Source organism: Cucurbita pepo, chromosome 1 (assembly GCF_057944985.1).
Source record: "Cucurbita pepo subsp. pepo isolate OVF chromosome 1, ASM5794498v1, whole genome shotgun sequence".
NCBI lineage: Eukaryota > Viridiplantae > Streptophyta > Magnoliopsida > Cucurbitales > Cucurbitaceae > Cucurbita > Cucurbita pepo.
In genome coordinates this window covers 2,849,975-2,865,137 of record NC_141798.1, presented here as the reverse complement: position 1 = coordinate 2,865,137, position 15,163 = coordinate 2,849,975, and the positions used below count along the sequence as shown (strand labels likewise).

The window sequence follows — 15,163 nt, the reverse complement described above, 5'->3', positions numbered from 1 at the left end:
ATATAAGTTAATATTTTCAATATAAAAATCATTAAATTAAATAAATTTGAATTATTTGTGAGTAATAATAAAAAGAAAAATCTAGTGTTTGAATCTTAGTTGGAAATTAAAATAAAGTTTCAAATATATAAATAAATAAATAAAATCGGATGAAAATAGAAAGCAAGTAATGGGTCCATGTGATGGGCCAACACAACTACTTGATAGGGGCCCACGTGGAAATGAGCAGGATGCTGTCTGCCACGTGGTCAACACCGGCCCTACATTGTCGCCTTTTACCTTCACTTCTATAATTCAATTATTTATTTTAATTACTTATAACCTTTCACAATTTTTTTTTTTAATTTTATTTTGTTTTTCAAAGGTCCTTATGTTATTGTATTTTTCTAATTTTAAATAATTCCGTAACCATAGTATTTAGTAAATTAAGATTAAATTATATATTTTTAAAAATAAATGTATCACGACAAACAAGACTTCTCCTCATGTTATATGATCGTTAAAAGACATCGAAGATTTGAGCACGTTAGGTATACTTTGACTATATCTTTAGAGCACATTTGAAAACACCCGGGACCAAAACATCTTGTATGCGCCTCGACCGAGTCATATATTTTAAATATAAAAAACAAAAAACAAGAAATATTTGTCCATAAACGTTTACGAATTAAAATAAAGCGTTTTGAAAATACACATTAAAACTTTAAAATAAAAAGAAATTATAGCAGGGAGTCACATGGCAAAGTCACGTGCCATGGGAGCTTGACATGTGTGTGGTTCATGGTCCTGACTCCCACCAAATTAGCAAACTACATCTAATAAGTCAAGTTAATATTATACAAAAAAAAAAAAATAATAATAATAATAAAATCAATTATGTATAATATGAATATAATTTCTTTTATTAATTTCATATAGTTATGAAAACATTAATATATATTTAAAATAATAATAATTAGGTGCATGCATGTAACGAAATATGAATGAATGTTTTAAAGCATAAGGAAAGGGTATAGCTGACATTTCTGGCCTGAATATTTATTGATTTATCATCCATCATCAACTCTTATTGTTATAAATTATTAATAATTGGATCATAACTTAATAATGGATTTAAATCAAACTATATTGTATATTTAAATCAAACCACATTTAATATTCTGTAACAAAATTATATCATACTACATTTAGTATATGGATGGGTATATAGGTAGAGAGAGACATTTACATTAATTATTTTAATGAATATGTTATATCAACATGATTTTTCTAGTTGACGTGTTATTCAGTTATTGGTTGTAATCATATATTAATTTCAACGTTTGTAACGTGGATTGTCCATACTAAAATTTAATGTTTGGGTTTGCTAGCATTTGATCCTCTTGGTGGCTTCGACATTTTCTTGCATCCCTTACAACATGACCATGTTATCTATTTGTCTTGAGGACTATCTCTGCAAACCAACTCGAGTCATCTTAAAATATTTCATACTTTCTAGGCAAATTTCAACAAGATAACTCAACATGGAATTAACTATGAGGTTTGTTTGAATCACTAAATAATGAAAATGCATTATGTTAACTATAAATTATTTTAAGTATTTCTTAACCATAATTTTGCATCTCGAATGGGGGACTTTCGAGAATAAATAGAGAAGGTCGGCAGGTTCTAGTGCGAAAAACTCCACGGTAAACAAGTCTGATACTCTTTTTTATGCAATAAAGCCCAACAATTGCTTAATGAATGCATCTATGGCGAAAGGCCGAGTGAATGTAGTTCCTTTAGTTTGCTAAAGCTCTTCCTCCTTTTAAAAGTTGATGTATCATCTAATCAATATTGTAGTTCTTCCTAAATCAACGCTTCCCAGCAAGTGAATTACATGTTCTGTACACACCAGACACATTCATGTACTAATAATAAACAACAGATAAGAATTCCTTCCACTTTTCTGATGAAATACATGAGAAAATCAAAGGGAATGATGAATCATATGCACACACACATACAGAGAGTATAGTATATGAGAAGAACTCAATGATCTCTACAACTCTAAAATGCAAAACAAACAACGAAAAGCCATTGTTTTTCCTCATTAAATAACAGTTCTCCCTACTGCTGTTCCAATATTCCAACCCCTCTCCTTTTCCTTTTTACTTTGAGTTTCTTTTGCAACTCCTCTTCTCCCATTGCCTCCTCCTCCTAACAACAACACCCTGTGCGCCGCTGCCATCCGTCCCCGACTTCCGATCGACACCCTCACTTTCTCCAACCCCAGATTGATACCACCTCTTCTCACCTGTTGCTGCACTGGAGACTTCATTTGTTGTACCTTCTTCTTTTGAAGGCTTCGTCTCAACATGTTGCTCAACTTCTTACCTCCATACTTTCTCTCTTTAGGACTCTCGCATTGTGCCGCCGCCTGTTCAGCCAAGTTACTGTCCTCTGATCCATCGCCTTTCTCTATCTTCTCAACTTGATATGATGGTGGCAATGGCAGCATTGGTGATGGGAGATGAGTTGAGCTCGGTATGCTTGGTAGAGGAGTTAGGGAGATTCTCCTAGGAGCGAGGGCCATCGGTACACGTCGAGCTGCCATTGGGCAAATAGAGGCTCTTCCTGTCCTCCTTGTTGGCACAAGAGATTGCTCAGCCATCTCTGGGTTGTTTTCCTTCTCTGTGGAATCAGGGTACTTGATGGCACTATCCACTGAAGGAAAGGGAAATGACGGTTTGGAGCCGTTGTTCTCAGTTAGTGGGCGAGTGAGATTTATTTGCTTCTTTCCTAGTATGCTGTTATATGATGATCCATGGAGAATTTTTTGACTACCTAATGGTCGACTCGCAGCAAGTTGTGGCCTCGCCGGTGCAGACTTGTGGTCTTCTGATTCAGTTTTCATATGCTGCTGCTGCTGCTGTATCTGCTCTGTTACTATGGCATCAACATGTTGACGTGCTAGCTTTCTTTCAACAAGAAGTTGAGCTTCAAGTTCTTTGACCTGTGATACCCACACAAAAATCAGCACAAACAATGTGGGTTCTTAATGGTTTTTGTAATACAAAATTCATTTACCTTATCCTGTAGACTTTTGTTTTTCTGATCTTTTTCCTTCATCTTCAAGTCTAATCCATGCATTGTTTCTTCCATCTTTCTGATCTGCAGATCTTTACTCTTCATATCCAGCTTTGTTTTCTCAGCCTAACACAAGCAATGAGTGAATTACCAGATTGAGATTATCATAGAAAAACACAGAAGATTGCATCTGTTAAAGGGAGGCACTTGTTACCATCTGTTTGCATTTGTGGAATTCAGACATATCAAGTTGTCTCTTAGCAGGACCCAACTCAATTCCTCTTACTCTGCTCGCAAAGTTTAATGAGCAAAGAGTCTCATTCAAGTCATTTTCATTGGGACTGATCTGTACAAACATGAGTGTCTTTGAATCTCCGCCTAAAAATACAAGTTCCATTTATCAGTAAAGCAACATAAACACGTAAGCAATGTGTACATGTAACAGCCCAAGCCCACCACTAGCCGATATTGTCCTCTTTGGACGTTCCTTTTCAGGCTTCCCCTCAAAGTTTTAAAACGCGTCTATTAGGGAGAGGTTTCCACACTCTCATAAGGAATCCTTTGTTCCCCTCTCCAACCAACGTGGGATCTTACAGTAAATACATAATCTAAAGGAGAAAGTACAATACCTAGTGAATCTTGAAGCAAATGAGTGAGCTTGGAGTTTCTGACAAAGGAAGACGGTGTGTAGTGGTTATTTGCAGCGTCATGGGATAATATTATAACAGCAAAAGTAGCTCAAATCTTACTTACCTAAAAGGAACATGAGGGCTTTTTGTGGCGAGAGCGGATATAACATCACCAAGTGCAGAAAGAGATCTATTAATATTTTGTGTTTCCTTGAGTCGTTCTCCCTGTACTTCTACTTTAGCAATCCGTTCGCTACCTGCCAAGTCCACCAACCAGAGTTTGCTACTTGTGCATTCCCCATTTAGCAAATTCTCCCCCTTCACCATCACACAGTGTATGCTGTTTGATATGCAATAACCAAAATCACCCATTAATATACAGCAAGATCACATCCTTTTCATTGGTTAACCGAATGTAAAATAGAGAGACAGACCAGTGGGATCGGCTGCTGTGCTCATTACAATTGGTTGAACCAACAGCTCTTGCATTGCTACCAGTTTGTAAAACTTCCCAAACTTCACTCATGTTGTCGACAGGTGCCTCTACCATGCCAGGAACATGATGTATTCCTTCACTGATTTGTCTTACTTCGAGCCTGAAATAAGCTCAAGCACAATGAGTCAATAACTGCATGAGTCACTTAGAGGAAATGACTAACCATCATTACCTTTTTGAACCATTTCCTGACTGAGATGCTGAGACTAGCAAGTCCCGTATTTGCTCATTATACACTTCCAAGACACTAACAGATACTTTGTATCGATGTAGCTTCTGGCGCTCCTTCGTTAAGCGAAACAGCTCCTCAAGAATCCTATAATTGACTCCACGAGCTCCCTCAGTGCCCTCCATTGTAAAAGTTTTTCCAGTCCCGGTTTGGCCATATGCAAATATACAAACATTGTAACCATCTAGAACTGAAGCCGCAAATGGCGCAGTATCTTCAAACACATCTCCTACAAATTCAGGTACACAAATAATCAATATATTGTTTCACTGTGATCATTTGCATTATACTTTCATTCTTTACCTTGATTTGCCTGAGGACCAAATACAGAATCAAACTTAAAGATTCTTCTGGGAGCCCCATTTGACTTAACAATCAACTCGCCATCTTTGGCCGACTCAAAATCAACAACCATTGAAGCTCCAGAACCAATCTCTTCTGTATTTAAAGGCCTACACCTACAAAAGACCCTAATGTTTCCTGTGAAGAGCATGACATCACTAACCACTTTCAGTTTCTCAAACTTGGGACAATCTTTTGAAACAAGAACACTGCAGAAAAGCTAGCTGACCTTTCAACTCCAACATCTTATTGTAGAGTTCTTTCCGTTCCTTAGCTCCTTCAACAAATTTAGTCTTCAGGGTTTCTTGCAAATCTAATTGCTGTTTAACTATAAAAAGCAGAGGGGAAAAACAAGTGGACTCAGATAATTAATTAGCAATGTATTCATAGAATTAACGTTACGTAGATTCTTGTAAAAAGTTGGTGTGCTAGCTTACATGCTGTCTGAATTTTAGAAGTCATTTCATTCATATCCACAAAGCAGTTCTTGAATGCCAATGCCTCCTCTGATAATTTGATGTTTTCTATTTTCATGATCTGAGATATGAAACTTCTCAATAATCCAATCTGATTTTTCATGAACGTTTATATGTTGAATGTTTACTTTTACATACCTTTACCTTTCTGGTAAGGTCTCTCAACGAAGAAAACCATTTGCCCTTCTCTTTCACCTGTCCCTCAATGGCAAAAGCTGCAAAGGGAAACCCATCAAAGGATCATCAAATAAATAGTGAAATAGCTAGAAGCTACAGAAGTCAGTGTCTATTACCAAGAGATCCAACATGCATTGACTTGCGCATGAGCTCGTTTTGCAGCTCATTTAAAGACTTCCAAGCTTCTTGACATTCTCTACTCTTTTGATTGTTTTCCTTTCTAAGTTCCTCCATGTTCTTCCTTGCTGCTGCTAGCTCATTCTTCATGAGCTCAAGATCCTTTTGCAGCACTAGGTACTTCTCTTTTACTATCAAGTCATCACTATCCTACAAAACATGATTGAAATAATTTTATATAAGGTTCACAACAAGTTTTAATCCTAAGTTTAATCAAATTTATTAGAAGGCCTACTTTGGACATCTCCCCGTTGGATAGTTGAGATGATCCCATATCTTCGAGCAATTCAACCTCTTTTCTATCTGTGATGAGAATTGTCCATTGCCACAAGATGATAAAGACTAAATCTTGAACAAGATGAACCAATAGAAAGAAAAAAAATGCTTGGTTTACTCACTTGAAGGGAGATCTTTCCTCACAGAAATACCACAAACAATTGGCCTACCCATCTGTCCTTCAAATCTAATGCTTAAATCTTTTACATCGACAGAAGTTTTGAGGTCAGATATAATGAGAGGCTTATTCCCACCGACACGAGCATATATATCCAGGCCAGAAACAACCTACAACCAAACCAACAACATATCTATCGAGATTTCTTAAGATTAGGAACAAAAAAAATCAATAGATGTTGTGCAGGTGATTGGGCAATGAGATGTAGATTCTTACATTCTGGTCTTGCAAATAGACATCAAACACCCTCATACCAGGTGGGCCATTGGTAAATACAATTTCAGCAAAATGCAGGTCAACAACATAATTCCCAGGTTCTAATGATGAGAAATTGTAACAAAAATCCCCAAAACGAGCCGTTTGATACAGAGGATGCTCAATTTCATCAGACCTAATGGTATCACCACCCTTATACCAATTGTCTTCCACATAGTTTATCCCATCCAAATCCACAGCATCACTTGGAGCACCTGCATTGACACTTATAGCTTGAAGGAGTTCTTCAGATTTCAGAGCACTGGTAGCTGGAGAAGGAGCCAACTCAAAGGAAGATTCTGGAGATAGTTCTTGCTCATATGTTTCACACAAATTGGAAAATCTAACAGATGGGGTTATCTGGTTATGGCTAACCTCAACACCCGTAAAGCTATTTTCAAAGGAAAGCTCTACGGGAGATTCCATAAGTTTACAACACTTAATATCCAAGATTTCTGGTGAATCACAGTAGTTATTGACTGGAATATCGGGAGAACCAGCAGAGATACCTAGATCAAGAGAAGCCGAGGTAAATTCCGGCATGGATTTCCCTGCAACTTACAATGATTAAAGATTAGTCCAAAAAACACCGAAGAAAATTAGGGTTTTCATCATCACTTCAACTAAATGAAAATTGGGTCATAAAATAAAACAGCGCATCAAAACAGTACAAATCAAAGAAACCTCTGAATTCACGGACATCAGTAAAGAACCCAGTAACCCACCACTAAATTTCCAATCAATCACATTACCTCAGTTATAACAAGCCAATTTCATCTTAAGAGCACCAGATAAACAGCAAGAAAAAGATCAAAACAAAAGAATCGAACAGTAATACCTTCACCAGGGATGGAACAGGAATCTTGATCATGCATTGCCACCAAACTCTTTGAAATGGGAAACAGGGGAAAGAACAGGGCAATAGAAGAAGGGGAGGAGGAGATTCAAATGGCAGAGGAGGTAAGTAATGGAAATTCCTAAAAGAAGCAATAATCAGAGTCTGTAAAGAGAATGAAAAAGGAGAAAAGAAATGTTAGTGCTCTCAAATTTCTCAAACTTTTTTTTGGAACAGAGAGAGATGCCGATGATTTTGGTTAAAGAGAGGGAAATTTTGCGTTACTCTTTACAGAATGTTAGTCGACCGTTAGGGTTTTTTTTTTTTTTTTTTTTTTTTGAAATTTGAAATTTGTACTCTTCCAACATTTTATTTAATATTTAAAAGAAAATAGCAGGCATTTGAAATTTGTTAAACCGGGCAGGGCGGGCACGGGCAAATCACACACCGTTATTTTATTTTTAATTTCTGTATTTTCCTTTTGTGGACGAACAAAATTAAATACTCTTAACAAATTATGATGTTTTTATTTTGTTTCCTTATTAAAAAAAATCAATTTATATTCTTAAATTTTAAAAAATAATAATTTCATTAATGTCTAATTTTTTCTAAATTTATCAATTAAATTAAAAAACATTAGTTTACTCAAATAAAAACTTATAATTATATAAATTAAAATAATAAAATCCTTTGCACACATATAAACCTTTCGAGTTTTTTATATACATAGTTTCGTGGTCCAGAAGATCACCTAGACTCCCCTTCTCGAAAATTTATACATCAAATATTAAATAAATAAACAATTTTAAATCTTAGGATTTAGGTTTATGTATCTCTCGAGCATAAGTTCAGATTCATATTTATAAACCTAATTTGAATAGAGATCGTCCAACAACTTTAAATATTAGGATTTAGGTTTATGCATCTCTCGAACACAATTATAGGTTCAGAGAGGGATTGAGACACATGCCAATTTATTAGGCACGGATTGGAGAAATTTTACATGTTACATCAATCTCAATACTAAATATTTCGAACATCCATTTTTATTTTAATAGAACCAAATTAATTTTTTTTTGTGAAATAAAATTATTTTTATGGTTTAGTGGAAAATATATATTAATTATGGGGGAATAATGATAAATTTAATTGCAACAACTTTTTATAGCTTTATGAAACACAATAACTCAAATTAGAGTTAGATAATGAATAATGGAACAATATAAATAAAGTTTGGATTTTTTTAAAAAAAGACATTAAATTTAAACCACACAACTCCAACCTAGGGTTGGGGTTGGGTCTATTCATAGTTAATTTCACACCTCTTGGAGATCCAGTGTCTTGGCATACGGCTCGGTGTTTGTCTCTGAGACCATTTGTAACAGCTTAAGGCCACCACTAGCCTATATTGTCCATCACTGTCAGCCTCACATTTTTAAAACGTATGTAAGGAGAAATTTTCACACCCTTGTAAGGAATACTTTGTTCTCCCATCTGGATCTCACATTCCATCCTCTTAAGGGCTCAACATTCTCGTTGGAACACAACCCAGTGTTTGGTTCTTATACTATTTGTAACAGCTCAAAGTTGCTGCTAGCAAATATTGTGTACACGATTTTAAAACATGTCTACTGGGGATAGGTTTCCACACCGAATGCTTCGTTCTTTTCTCCAACCGACGTGCGATGTCACCAATCTTAAGAATATGATAGTAAAATTTGCTTAAAAGAAATAAAAGTTAACTCAATGATAATAAACTCAAAGATAATTAGGTAACGTAGTCGTATCAATGACACGACCATTACGTGTTGAATCCAAATTCTAAATCCCGTTTCAAAACCAGACACGATTCCAAATTTAAATAATGGATCCTATTATAGACAAGAATGCGATATATAGCTGAAGTAGAAGTAGTGATATTACCAACTTTTGGTTCCTGTAATTGAATGAACAGTGTAGAAACGTGTACACATAATTGGGTTCACACATACACATCTTGAGGATAAAAATTCACATAGAAATGCGTGTGGTCTCAATTCATTTCCCATTAATAGCGATTCAGGAAAGCTAAGCAAGCTCCTTCAATGCTACCTCCCACTGCAACTCAACCACCACCATTAATGGACCATAAATCAACCGCAGATGATGAGCCTTATAATTGGACCAACCACATTACAAACCCAAACCCTCACCTTCCAATCTCTCCATATGGACGACAAATACAGCACTAATGGTGGAGCTGCTGCGGCGGCCAGCTCGTCGGCTGTTGTCGATGAAGCCCTTAGCAGTAGTGGCATGCGGGTGGCGGACACGTTGCTCCGCCTTGCGTCGATGGGGCTCTGCGTGGCGGCGCTTATCGTGATGCTCAAGAACTCCCAGACCGATGACTATGGCTCTGTTGCTTACTCCGACCTTGGAGCTTTCAAGTATGGAAACCCCTTTTCGTCATTTTTTTAATCTATGGAGTTTTCTTTGTCTTTTTTCTATGAAATTTTGTCGGATCTCAAATGGGTTTTTGAAAATTTTGATTAATGATTTGGTTTTTAGCTTGTACGCTTAAAATGGACAATATTATATTAGTCTGGAGAGGTCTATTATATCTAACCAGTAGTATCAGAGTAATGTCTGTTATAGAATTTTCGAGTATTTGAAGAGATAAATTGTTGCGAGCCTTAAAGATGTAGGTTTTGTTAGATTACTAATATGCTCTCGAGAAAAGGAGTTGGTTTAGATGATACTAAACAGATAGCTGGAGAGGTCTATTATATCTAACCAGTAGTATCAGAGTAATGTCTGTTATAGAATTTTCGAGTATTTGAAGAGATAAATTGTTGCGAGCCTTAAAGATGTAGGTTTTGTTAGATTACTAATATGCTCTCGAGAAAAGGAGTTGGTTTAGATGATACTAAACAGATAGATGACTATTTAAGCAAATAGATGATACTAGCAGATATTGTCCTCTTTGGGCTTTTCCTTTCGGGCTTCCCCTCAAGGCTCCACCTAGCAGATATTGTCCTCTTCTCAAGGCTCCACCTAGCAGATATTGTCCTTTGTCCTCTTTGGGCTTATTGTCCTCTTCTCAAGGCTCCACCTAGCAGATATTGTCCTTTGTCCTCTTTGGGCTTTTCCTTTCGGGCTTCCCCTCAAGGCTCCACCTAGCAGATATTGTCCTCTTCTCAAGGCTCCACCTAGTAGATATTGTCCTTTGTCCTCTTTGGGCTTTTCCTTTTCCTTTCGGGCTTCCCCTCAAGGCTCCACCTAGCAGATATTGTCCTTTGTCCTCTTTGGGCTTTTCCTTTCGGGCTTCCCCTCAAGGCTCCACCTAGCAGATATTTCCTCTTCTCAAGGCTCCACCTAGTAGATATTGTCCTCTTTGGGCTTTTCCTTTCGGGCTTCCCCTCAAGGCTCCACCTAGCAGATATTGTCCTCTTTGGGCTTTTCCTTTCGGGCTTCCCCTCAAGGCTTTTTGTTCTCCTCCCCAACCAATGTGGGACATCACAATCCACCCCCCTTCGGGGCCCAGCGTCCTCGCTGGCACTCGTTCCTTTATCCAATCGATGTGGGACTGCCCCCAAATCCACCCCCCTTTGGGGCCCAGCGTCTTTACTGGCACACCGCCTCGTGTCTACCCCACTTCGGGGAACAGCGAGAAGGCCGGCACATCGTCCGGTGACTGGCTCTGATACCATTTGTAACGACCCAGATCCACCGCTAGCAGATATTGTCCTCTTTGGGCTTTTCCTTTCGGGCTTCCCCTCAAGGCTTTAAAACGCGTCTGCTAGGGGAAGGTTTTCACACCCTTATAAAGGGTGATTTGTTCTCCTCCCCAACCAATGTGGGACATCACACTATTTAAGAGGAGGATCAATAGTGTGACCATTAGGAATCACGACTCTCCACAATGGTATGATATTGTCCACTTTGAGCATAAGCTCTCATTGCTTTGCTTTGGGCTTCCCGAAAGTCCTCGTACCAATGGAGATAGTATTCCTCACTTGTAAACCCATGATCTTCCACTAAATTAACCAATGTGTGACTCACTCCCAATAATCCTCAACAGTGACATCTCATGTCAGTAAATTATTTATAAGGGCGTGGAAATCTCTCCTACTAATTGTGTTTTATAAATTTTGAGAATATCTGCTAGTGGTGGATTTAATAATGTTGATAAGTAAATGTAGGTTTTTGGTGCATGTTAATGGAATATGTGCTGGGTACTCGTTCCTGTCGGCGGTGGTGGCGGCCATGTCTCGACCTTCTACCATGTCTAAGGCTTGGACTCTGTTCTTCCTGGATCAGGTTGGGTTTGTATTCATATTAACAGAAAAGGAGATAATAATTGAGATGAATGAAATGTAATTGATTGTTTACCTCGCATCTCCATAGCTGCTGACCTACATAACCCTGGCGGCGGGGACGGTGTCGACGGAGGTGCTGTACTTGGCCTACAATGGGGACACTGAAATAACATGGAGTGCGGCCTGTGGGTCGTTTGGGAAGTTCTGCAGCAAAGCCACGGCCTCGGTGGTGATCACCTTCGTTGTGGTTGCTTTCTATGCTTTCATTTCCATTCTGTCTTCTTACAAGCTGTTCGGTAGATACAGTGCTCCCATGCCGGATCCCTCCAAGCAACTTGAGATCTCTGCCTTCTCTGGGCGATGCTGAATTGTTTTCATACACTCATTGGTTTTAATGAATCATTTGTGAAGAGTGTGTCATGAACGATTGTATAAACTGTTTGTGCAAAAGCAAAACTTTTGTGGTTGTGTACTCAAGTTTAATAATTATAAACCCTTTGGTTTGGATGTTTTATTTGTTTATTGTCCATGATTTCATTTTTCCAAAATGGGTTTTAGTTATTACCTTTGGAACTTCGTTGTTGAGGCGACCTATTACGTATTATCATCAGTCTAACGGTGTTAAAACGCGTCTGTTAGGAAGAGGGAGAGGTATCCACACGGGATGCTTCGTTTCCCTCTATGTATGATCTCACTGTCCACCCCCTTGAAGGCCCATCATCTTCAAGGCCCAACATCTTCATTGACACACTATTTGGTGTGTGGCTCTGATATCATTACATCGTTCTCCTCTATGTATGATTTCACAATCCACTCCCTTGGAGGCCCAATATCTTCACTGGCACAGTTCTCCTCTATGTATGATTTCACAATCCACCCCCTTGGAGGCCCAATATCTTCACTGGCACACTGCTTGGTGTCTGGCTCTGATATCGCAGATATTGTCCGCTTTGGCTCGTTACATATCGCCGTCCATCTCACGGTTTTAAAATATCGCCGTCCATCTCACGGTTTTAAAATGCATGTTAGGGAGAGGTTTTCATACCCTTATTTATAAGGAATGTTTAGTTTCCTTCTCCAATCGATATAAGATCTCAAGGCCCAACGTTTTTGCTTGCACACTGCACAGTGTCTTCTTACTCTGATACCATCATTTGTAACAACCCGATATTATCTGCTTTAATCGATTACGTATCGTCTCTAACCCATATACAATCTCACATACTATTTCTAAAAACAAATTAAGGATCGACTTTAGGATCATTTGGAGGTGAGTTAGACATGTTGTTTAGTTCACGGAAAACTTTAGGATGATAGAGGGCGAATTTTAAGAGAAAACGTGGAATATAAACCCTAAATTTAAAAATATGAATTGGGAGGTATTTTTGTACAATCCCTCAAACATTGAAACCTTAAAAAAAGGAAAGAAAGAACAAAAAAGGTTAATTTATAGGTATGTTACAACTCCCCCTCCTAATATTTAGCCCTACAAAAACTTGTTTTGTAATCCGTTGATAAGATAAGATGAATGATTATAAACCCTGTTCCCCAATTCCCTGTCTCCCACAGAAACTCTCATAATTTCCTCAAAATTCCCCTGCAAATGGCGTCCTTAGGCAATGCCCTTCTCAGTGTTTGCCTAATTGGATCGCTCATCTCGCAGGCCCAATCCCTCACTTGTTCTTCCCAAACCTTCCCTAAAAGATCCTTCGCCCACTGCGAGGATCTCCCCGAGCTCGGCGCCTTTCTCCACTGGACCCACGACCCCAAAAATTCATCTCTTTCCATCGCCTTCATTGCCACGCCGCCGCACGAGGAGGGATGGGTTGCCTGGGCTGTTAACCCCACCCACACCGGCATGATCGGAGCCCAAGCCCTGATTGCCTCCCAATCTGGAGGCACCCCTGCTGTCCGTACCTTCAACATCTCCTCCTACTCTGTTGTCCTCCCTTCCCACTCCCTTTCTTTCCCTGTTTGGGACGTCGCCGCCGAATGCTCCCAGGAGCAGTTCACCATCTTTGCTACTGTAAAGGTTCCAGAGAAGGCCAAGTCGCTGAACCAAGTCTGGCAAGTTGGGCCTGGGGTCAATCCCCATTCTGGGATTCCAAAGGTTCATGCCTTTGATTCCTCTAATTTCAATGCCGAAAACGAGCTGGTGTTTGACAAGGAGGGTGGTGCTCATCTTGCCCCACACGCCCACCACCACGCGTCCCCTGCCCCCGAGGCTACCACCACTGCCTCCTCCGCTCCGAGTCGGGTTGCCCAAATTACAACCAAAAGTATAGGCCTCCTTGTGGCTTATTTTGTATTTATTTGGGGGATTAATAATTTTTTATTTTAATTATTTAACACAAATATTGTTCTTTTTATTTTCTTCCTTTTATTTCCAAAATTTCCAAAAAAATAATTTCATTTAATTTTGATTTTTTTTCATTATATATAACTTCAATATTTGACTTGACGACAAGACCATCAAAATGAATGAAAATTACTCAATATATAACTTCAATATTTGACTTACGACAAGACCATCAAAATGAATGAAAATTGCTCAATATATAACTTCAATATTTGACTTGACAAGACCATCAAAATGAATGAAAATTGCTCAATATATAACTTCAATATTTGACTTACGACAAGACCATCAAAATGAATGAAAATTGCTCAATATATAACTTCAATATTTGACTTGACAAGACCATCAAAATGAATGAAAATTGCTCAATATATAACTTCAATATTTGACTTGACGACAAGACCATCAAAATCAAACGGTAAATAAACTTAAATTTTTAGTAACTTTGGCCTCACTAAACAAATAAGTGACTTTACTGCTGACACGTTATGCCTTACATTATGTTATGAAATATCATGTTGACACGTTATGCCTTACATTATGAAAATACATGAAATAATTATGTTACGTATAGAAATGAAAATGTGACTAGTATCATATATATATATATATATATATGTCTTCATTTTAAACTACGAAGATCTCATGCATATTATACGAGTTTGTATGGGAGCCCGTGTGCGTATACATGGAGACCAAAACCATGTTACATGATATTTTACAAAGAAGTAGTTAATTTTTTTCACATTCAATAAGAGTAAAGTCAAAATTTTAATATTTTAATGGGATGATATAATATATTAATATTTGAATTGTACCAAGGTCCGTGATTTTTTACCAGCTTTTATATACAATTGACCAGCTTTGGAGTGCGGTAAAAATCAATTGGGACTAAAAAAAGACAAGAGAGTGGGTAGAAAGGAATCACGTGACAAACACATGTAAAACTGAAGAACATAAAAACATCCACCCAAACACACCCTTTCTAAAAATAATAAAATAATAATATTCTCAATTCTCTTTTTTTCTTTTTTTCTTCAATATTATTAATAAAAAATAATCGAGTTTAATATTATACATAATATTTTCGAACATAACTTATATTAGATAATTAAGAGGAATATTACAAGTATACAACTAATTCATGACATTATTTTAACTTAGTCATTCGAGTTATTTTATTTATTTATTTTAAAATTAAGTCTATAAAAAAGAAATTTCTCGGTATATATATATATATATATATATATATATAATATATAATATATATTTATTTCAAATATTTTTTAATAAATAATTTCTGATTTTAATATAATTTCTACTTATGAGGCGTATTCATAAATAAAAGACATATTTGAATTTTTTTT

General features: G+C 37.4%; 3 protein-coding genes across 4 annotated transcripts; 2 read left to right on the top strand and 1 right to left on the bottom strand.

Annotated features, from left to right (window-relative positions):
• Positions 1–1,926: 1,926 nt before the first annotated feature.
• Positions 1,927–7,415, bottom strand: LOC111778642 (kinesin-like protein KIN-14Q). Of its 2 annotated transcripts, none has more exons than XM_023658617.2 (16): positions 7,143–7,415; positions 6,266–6,861; positions 5,994–6,159; positions 5,831–5,898; positions 5,535–5,745; positions 5,380–5,456; positions 5,203–5,302; positions 4,995–5,093; positions 4,727–4,903; positions 4,367–4,652; positions 4,133–4,294; positions 3,823–4,038; positions 3,699–3,736; positions 3,284–3,447; positions 3,070–3,195; positions 1,927–2,995 (listed from the first exon to the last, which is right to left on the bottom strand). In XM_023658617.2, exons 1-16 carry the CDS (start codon positions 7,177–7,179, stop codon positions 2,093–2,095), a joined length of 3,426 nt encoding a protein of 1,141 aa, XP_023514385.2. In that variant the 5' UTR covers positions 7,180–7,415; the 3' UTR covers positions 1,927–2,092. The 2 variants fall into 2 exon arrangements, with proteins under 2 accessions (XP_023514385.2, XP_023514464.2); XM_023658696.2 differs by having other exon boundaries at positions 6,266–6,855.
• Positions 7,416–9,236: 1,821 nt separating this feature from the next.
• On the top strand, positions 9,237–11,951 carry LOC111789502 (CASP-like protein 2A1). The gene is made up of 3 exons (XM_023670218.2): positions 9,237–9,565; positions 11,321–11,438; positions 11,526–11,951. The coding sequence occupies exons 1-3, from the start codon at positions 9,282–9,284 to the stop codon at positions 11,802–11,804; spliced, it is 681 nt and encodes a 226-aa protein (XP_023525986.2). The 5' UTR covers positions 9,237–9,281; the 3' UTR covers positions 11,805–11,951.
• Positions 11,952–12,945: 994 nt separating this feature from the next.
• LOC111803458 (auxin-induced in root cultures protein 12-like) lies at positions 12,946–13,867 on the top strand. Its single transcript, XM_087117215.1, has one exon. The coding sequence runs from the start codon at positions 12,966–12,968 to the stop codon at positions 13,776–13,778; it is 813 nt and encodes a 270-aa protein (XP_086973341.1). The 5' UTR covers positions 12,946–12,965; the 3' UTR covers positions 13,779–13,867.
• The last annotated feature ends 1,296 nt before the right edge of the window (positions 13,868–15,163 follow it).